The 7,154-nt window shown below is 58.3% G+C and overlaps 1 protein-coding gene across 1 annotated transcript in view; it reads right to left on the bottom strand.

Annotated features, from left to right (window-relative positions):
• The window catches only part of MRC2 (mannose receptor C-type 2), a 46,692-nt gene that overhangs the window by 17,843 nt on the left and 21,695 nt on the right, over positions 1–7,154 (bottom strand). The window contains exons 12-17 of the mRNA XM_027771140.1: positions 5,807–5,995; positions 5,496–5,650; positions 4,259–4,366; positions 2,516–2,631; positions 1,850–1,998; positions 1,014–1,231 (exon numbers count right to left, since the gene is read on the bottom strand). Of these exons, the coding sequence (XP_027626941.1) occupies positions 1,014–1,231; positions 1,850–1,998; positions 2,516–2,631; positions 4,259–4,366; positions 5,496–5,650; positions 5,807–5,995 (935 nt within the window). The remainder of the gene's footprint in view (positions 1–1,013; positions 1,232–1,849; positions 1,999–2,515; positions 2,632–4,258; positions 4,367–5,495; positions 5,651–5,806; positions 5,996–7,154) is intronic.

Here is a 7,154-nt window from a genome sequence, read left to right on the forward strand (position 1 = left end):
CGGGCACCTCCTGGAAGTGCCCCGTGCCCCTCCCATGGCCAGCAGTGGCGAGCTCTGGACTCAAAACCCAGCAGAGCCACAGCTTGCTGTGGCCAAGTCCCCGCCCTCCCCTAGACTTCTGCTCTTGCAGGCAACCGAAGGCCGCCCGGCAGCACAGCAGTTGACAGCTGTCCATCGCCAGGTCCCACATGGCCAACCGAGGTTCGACTGGCGCGCCCTGCAGCTTCAGAAGCACACCAGGCACGGGTGCCTGCGAGCCCTAGATCCTGGCGGGATGGACGAATGGAGACGAAAGGACTGCGGCCTGATGTGGCCTGTTGGAGAGAGTCTCTCGTTCTCTCTCCCTCTGCCGTGAGCACACGCCCTCTGGCAACAAGAGAGAGAGAGAGTAGGGAGCAGGAAATGTCCCTAGAAGACCTTAGACTATGGCAGTGGCTCCCAAACTCAGCAGGGTTCAAAAATACAGATTTGGGGGTTTTCTTTTTTTAAATTTTGCTAGAGGGCACATTTGCCTGCCAGAGAGAGACAGAGAAAAAGAAAGAAAGTGCCCCTGAAGGGGGACGGTTATGCTGCAATCCCTTCTCCGTTTCTCCCCCTGGGATTTTGGGCGTTCAACACACATTGGTGTGTTTTTCAAGCTGCTGGTCCAGGACTTGAACCATCCGGGTAGCCATGTGGGATCTGGCCACCTTAACCACCATGCCACCGGCAGACTCCAGATTTTTGGATTTTAGGTCTTTTGTGACCTACTGAATTCAAATCTCCAAAGTAGCAGCCTAGAAGACTTTATTTTATCAAGCTCCCAGGGTGGCCAGGTTGGCCGCAACATTGGGGAACTCCTGAAACTGATTGGTTCTACCTTCTATGTTCCTGGCCTCAGATTCCCCTGACAGGCCTTTCACCAGGATTGTCTCTGCAGCCTGGTGTGGTGTCTCTGGGCCCCCCGGGGGGGGGGGACTGCCTCTTGTTCTTGTCCTCCCTACCCCCTCTGCCATGCCAACGGGCCATCCTACCTTATAGCAGTACCGTAGTTTGGGGTCCGAGGCCCAGTCCTGGGGACAGGCTCCAGTGAGGCTGGGCGTGGGGTCTGGCCCGGGCAGCTCTGGTGTCACTGGTGTGCCCAGGCTCTGCCGGCAGATGTAGCGGGCCCGGAAGGCCGTGCAGTTCTTCACCTCCCATAGCCCCATGGCGCTGCCTGTGGCCAGGGCCACGCAGCCCCCACGGCTGTACCCTGAAGGAGGGAGAAGGGAGACCCACAGGCTAGGCAGGACCTACGGTCTGTTCCTCCCTCACTGCCCTGCAGGGCAGCACCATGGCCCCCGCACTGGGAACCAGCTTGGCCTCTCTGCAGGGGCCAGTGAGAGGAAGGGAATGGAGCCACGATCCTGCATCCTTGCTCCATGATCTTAGGCGAGTCACTCACCTCTCTGAGCTTGTCCCCTCCTCGACCTCATTTGGTTATTGAAAGGGTTGAGAAGACGAGAATAGGAAATAGGAACACCAAGCCCTTTGCTGCACTCACCGCTCTAAGCACTGTCTGGCTGTTAGCGCTTTACATACACAGCATTAGCCGTACATAGAGTGAAGCCTCGCATCAGCCCTGAGGAAAGCACCATTCTCCTCATTTGACAGATGAGGGACCGAGGCTCAGGGGACACGCAGCTAGTAAACTGCAGGGTTGGGATCTAAGCCAGCAGTTTGGCTCCAGAGCGTTTCTAACCCTAGGCCACATCGCACAGAGTCGGGTTACTGTGAAGCCTGGAGGCTGGGCCAGTCCACTGCGGCCTCTCCGTGTCACCAAGGCAAATCAAAGACGGGGGCAGACCAAGTGCCCAGGGGAGGGGCTCACCGGGCTGGTCCCGGTTCCAGTGGGTGTACATGACTTCATCCCCACTGAGCCAGCGGAAGGAGCCGGTGGCGTTGAGGTCCTGCAGGGCCGTCCAGAAGTACTTCCCCTCCCAGTTGTAGATGAGGCTGCTGACGAAGGCCTGCTCAAACCTTCGGGAGATGGGCGGGTCAAGGCAGGGAGCTCACCCACCCCCACCACTCCCGGGGCCATGGGTCACACCAGGGAGCTTGGGTGCCGGGCCTAGCTAGCACTGTGCTCAGGGAACGGGGGCCCTGACCCATGAGGCAGCCCACTCCCCCTTTTACTGTCCCTTGCTTTGCTGAGAAGGAAAGTAGAGAAAGCTAGACATGACCAAGGCCTTTCCTGGGCCTCCTGCCATGCCTGCCCCTGCCCCGCCCAGGTCCTGTCCCACTAACTTTGCTTAACAAATGAGAATCATTCTTGGGGCCATGCGGTGGAGCAGCACTGACCCAACTGGGCCCACATGAGAAGGTCCTGGTCTACGCCCTGGGACTTCCCTGCCGAGCGTGCGAATGTATGCCTATGAGTGCATCAGACCAGCTAAGACTGGGGGGACGACCTTGTCGGGGGAGGTGCCTCTTTCTCATGAAATAAATAGATAAACTTCTGAAGAGAAGAGGGGCTGCATTAGGCTGGCACAGGTACCTGTTGGTGATGGTGACCAGCTGGGAGCCATGGTCGGTGCACAGACGCCGGGCCTCACTATAGGTCACCTGGTCCTCCCCCAGCCAGTAGCAGGATGGGCTGTGCCACGTCCAACCCTGGCTCGAGAGAGTGGGCGGGAGAGGAGCGTCTGTGGGGAGGACCCTCTCCACTCTGGGGCAGGGGCTGCCCTGGAGGTGCCACTGATGTGCACAGGACAGAGGGGACTGGTCTGACTCCAGAGACTCATTCCTGGGCTGTGTTCTGCACCCAGTCGCTCGCTCTCCACCCTTGCACCTCTCACCGTTACCCACAACTGTGACCCAGGGTGGCAGCAAGGCCCCAGGGCAGCTGATCCGATGGCAGCCAGTGACCGGCCGGCGGCCTGGCTCGGAAAGATACGTGACGCGCTGTACTCTTCTCTTGGGCATTTGAACCAAGAGACACAGTGGGAAAATGGCCAGCCAGCCAGGAAATCAGAGCTGAAAAGCTGGGAATGTTGCCAGGATGTGGAGGGGGCTGGGTGGTCCCCAGGGGCCTGGAAAGCCAGAGTTAGGGAGGATGTGCCTGGTCCAGGGGTGGGATGGAGGGGCAGACCCTCAGCTAGGAGTCAGAAGCTGCAGAGGAGAGACAGGCAGCAGTATCGCCCCCTGCAGGACTGGCCGCAGGCCAGCGCAGAAGAGAAGCAGGTGTGATGGGGGTCCACACACCCAGGAGGAGCTGTGCTAAGATCCTGGAGAACCCGGGGTGTTAACCGTGGCCACCCAACACCATCCCACATGCTTTCCAGGCTGGCCCTGGTGCCCAGCAGTTGCGATTCCCCTCCACCTACCTACTCTACCCAGCCAGGAGGGAACCGCTGGCCAAGCCCTGGCCATGCTGACCCCAGAGCCCTTGGCTGAGTTCATTTCTGCTCTGCTCTCTCCCTCCTCCCCTAGGGCAGACTCCTCTTGGTATTTCCCCTCCTCTCCTGGGGGAGGCTTTGGGGTGTGGGTGGGGCGTGGTAAGGGGCTTAATCCAAGGGAAAACAGAATGAGCAGGACCAGCAGCAGGGGGCTGGAGGGAGGAGCCAGAGGGGTGTAGAGTGGCCGGTATGCAGCGCCCAACCACACCACACTTCCCCCACAACACCCCCCCCCACACCCACGCTTCCACCACTGCTCGGATGGGGAGCCGGGACAGGAGCCTGGGAGGGCCTGGAGGAGGCACAGGGTCCTCACCCACTCAGCCTCATCCATACACTCACTACCCCACCTAATCCCCTCCCCACCCCGACCCTCTCTGAAAGTCTCCCAGAAGCCCACTGTACCAGGAACAGAGGAGGAAAAGGCATGTGCCCACCCAGGGCAGCCTCACCCCTCACAAGGACACGGGCAAGCAGCACACATGGATTACGGTGTGGTTGTGGGCCAACAAAGCAGGGGAATAGCAGGACTGGGGTACAGAGACCACACCCACCTCACCCCTACAGACTAGGGGGGGCTGCACACCCCTGCCTTCTTGTGCTCTCTGTACCTGGAAAGTGACTGCCAGGGAGGGGGACTCCGGGATGGGGGGGAGCACTGCTTCTTCCAATAGTCCCCCGCCCCCCGCCAATGTCACTCCTTCAGAAACAGAGCAGTCAGAAGAGCTGGAGGAAGAGGGGCTGTAGGGAAGGGAGGATGCCCAGTGGGATTCTGTCCACTGCTCCCTCCTGGGCAGCCTCTCTGGCTGCCCCAGCCAGGGCAGCTCCAGACACCCCCTCACCTTGCGGCAGCCATGGTCCTCCTCAGCTGTCCCCTGGCTCAGCTGGCCCGCCTTCTTGCAGATGGAGGGCAGGGACTGGTTACAGGGACTGTCATTCCAGCGACCTTCCTGGGGACACAGGGTGAAGGAGAGTTCCCCCCACCACTACCACCAAATCTCCCAAATCTTCTGGTTTCTTGACCTGCCTCTATCTCTGGCTTCTGTGTGATTCTGAGCTATGGCCTGACATCTCTGCATCCCACGCTGCACAACAGGGAGAGCAGGACTCGTTCCAAAGCCCCCCCCAGGGTTGATGAAAACAGCGTTGACATGCAAATGCCCTGCTAGTTAACAAGCACTGTCCAAATGGGGAAAGGTCTGTATTTACAGGCACAAGCCCTGCGGCCCGGTGGTTAAGGGAGCCAGCTCCTACATGGTCAACAGCATAGTGCCAGTCCCAGCCCCAGGAGCATGAAGAATACACTGCGCTTGCCCCAAGTCACAGCAGGATGGAGAAATGGAGAAGGGACTGCAGCCTGACAGTGCTCTGCTGGGGCACTAGGGAGCTTCCTCTCTCACTCTCTCTCGCTCACTGTATCTTTCTTTTTCTGGCGAGCACACATACCCTCTGGCAATTAAAAGAAAAGCTTTAAAGTAGCATCCCCTAAAGCAAATGGTTTTGTCACTGGAGTCCTTGACACTGTGTGCATTATGTGACAGCAGAATGCCCTGTCTGTCTGAGACAGGTAGCCTGTCCCGATGGCTTTGTCCCTTTCTAAAGGGTCTCATTTCTGCTTGAAGCCTTGCATCAGTTCCTTTGCCTGCTCACACCACATCTAAGCCAAAACCAAATGGCAGAGGCAAAGCCCCATAAGTCCATGAGAAGACAGGGCCCTGGGCAGCAGAGAGCAGTCTTGCTTGTGAAGCATCTCCACATGGGGGTGCTGATGCCACCTGCTGGCAGGGTACAGCAGCTGGCAGGAAACCAAGAACTAGTTAACTCCCTTAATCCTCCCAGTAGCCCTCTAGTAATCTTCCCAGGGTGACTCAGCTAGCTGGGCGTGGAGGTGGGACCCAAACCCTGGCAGTCACTCCTTGTGAAAGAGGAAGGATTAGTGGGAAAGAGGGGGATGGCCGAGGGCAGGGGTTATAGGCAGGCACCAGGAGTAGGACAGTGCAGGACGTCCTTCAGCTAGAGTAGCACCGGGAGAATGGGAGTGTATTTGTGGCAGCCCTGAGATAGGGAGGGGTGTCTCACCGGCCCCCAGATGGTGACACAGTCCTCCAGACTGTCCCGGAAGTTGTTAGGCTCAAAGGGGTGCCAGTGGGTGAAGCTCACAAGGCTCCCGTCGGACCACTCAAAATTCATCTGCAGTTTCAAGTCGTTGAGTCCAATCCACAGCTCCTCCACCTCTGGGAGTGTGTCGCAGCAGCAGAGGAGAGAGGACACTGAGAGGTCAGCCTTGGCCAGCAGCAGGAGCAAAGGCCATTCTCTGAGCCTCCTGGGCAGGACAGGAGGGCAGGAGAGGCCCTGCCCTCCACCCCCAGTGTGGAGACTGGCAGCCTCACCTTGCTTGATCTGCTTGGTGATGAACTCTAGCTCGGCCATGCTGTGGATGCTGAGCAGGTCGCCACCACCCCGCAGACACGCCTTCTTGGACTCCTGCCAGCTGCGCTTCTCAGCCTGCAGGCGGTAGCAATGGCCCTGGAAGGGCTGCCAGCTCGGCTCACACTCCACCTTCACGTTGGCCCACCTGTCTGCACAGACCCACGAGGCCGCTGTTCAGAGACCAAGCCACCAGCCTGGGCACCAACCCCGGGTGTCAACATAGGCAGGGCCTCTAAGGTACCTCCTGCCCAACATGGCTGTTGAGGCCCAGAGGCAAAGGCCCAGGGGCAGAGACCCAGGCTGAAGTGGCAGATCCTGCCCCAGACAGGACAGCCCCTCCAACTGCAGCTCTGAGATGGGTGGGGAGTTTGGGCAAACCTGTCCCATGAGCCTCAGTTTCCTTCTCTGTAAATGGAGTTTCCTGCTTGCTATGAGATTCAAACATAGCTCATGGTTATCTTGCTTAATAAACGAAACCACCAAAATTCTCTCAAATAACATTTATTGCAGGGACCAGCAGTTAGTGTAATGACTATGTCGCTGAACTCCCATGTAGTAGACCGCGGTTCCAGTCTGGGACCAGGTAGCTTAAACTCATGCCCGGTGTACGTGTGTGCGTGCCCAGGAGAATGGAGGAGAAGGGATTGCAGCGTGGCCATTCCCCCTGGGGGGTGATTTCCTGCTTTCTGTCTCTCTTTCTGGTGAGCCACGCACCCTATAGCAAAAACCTCTTTAAAAAAATAACATTTATTGCACACCGACTGTGCTGGCCTGGGAGGTCCTGGATAAAGGGAAAGGGAAAATCAGGCCTTGAGCAACTAACAAGGCCCAGTCCAGCCCACCGGAAGTCTGGGGTTATGGTGGGTGGGCAGCCAGCCGGAACATCTCGGCTGTGCAAAGTCGCTGCTGACTGGCTGCATGCCCTGGCTGAGACTCCCCCACTTACTCATTTCCCGGGCCCCCAACTCCTCTGTCTGCACCCCAGAGCTGAGAAGCCCTCCCTCCCGTGCATTTCGGGTGCACCCTCTAGGGATTGGGGTCCGAGTGTAGCTGAGGCAAACAAGCCCTCACTCGAGCCTTGGCAAGGGAAAACAAGACTTCACCAAACCACCCACCACGTCAGGCTCGGGCAGGAATCTGCTGGGCAGGAAAGCACGTGCCCACTCGCAGCATCATCGGAGTCTGGGATTGTGGGATCCACTCCACACCAGCAGACAACCCCGAGGACCAGCAAGTGGGTGAGGTGAGCCTGAGCAAGATCACTCGTTGGCTCAGGCCATGTCGATCATCTCTTTTTTTTTTTCTTTT

This window comes from Tupaia chinensis, unplaced genomic scaffold, assembly GCF_000334495.1.
Source record: "Tupaia chinensis unplaced genomic scaffold, TupChi_1.0 Scaffold000187_1, whole genome shotgun sequence".
NCBI lineage: Eukaryota > Metazoa > Chordata > Mammalia > Scandentia > Tupaiidae > Tupaia > Tupaia belangeri.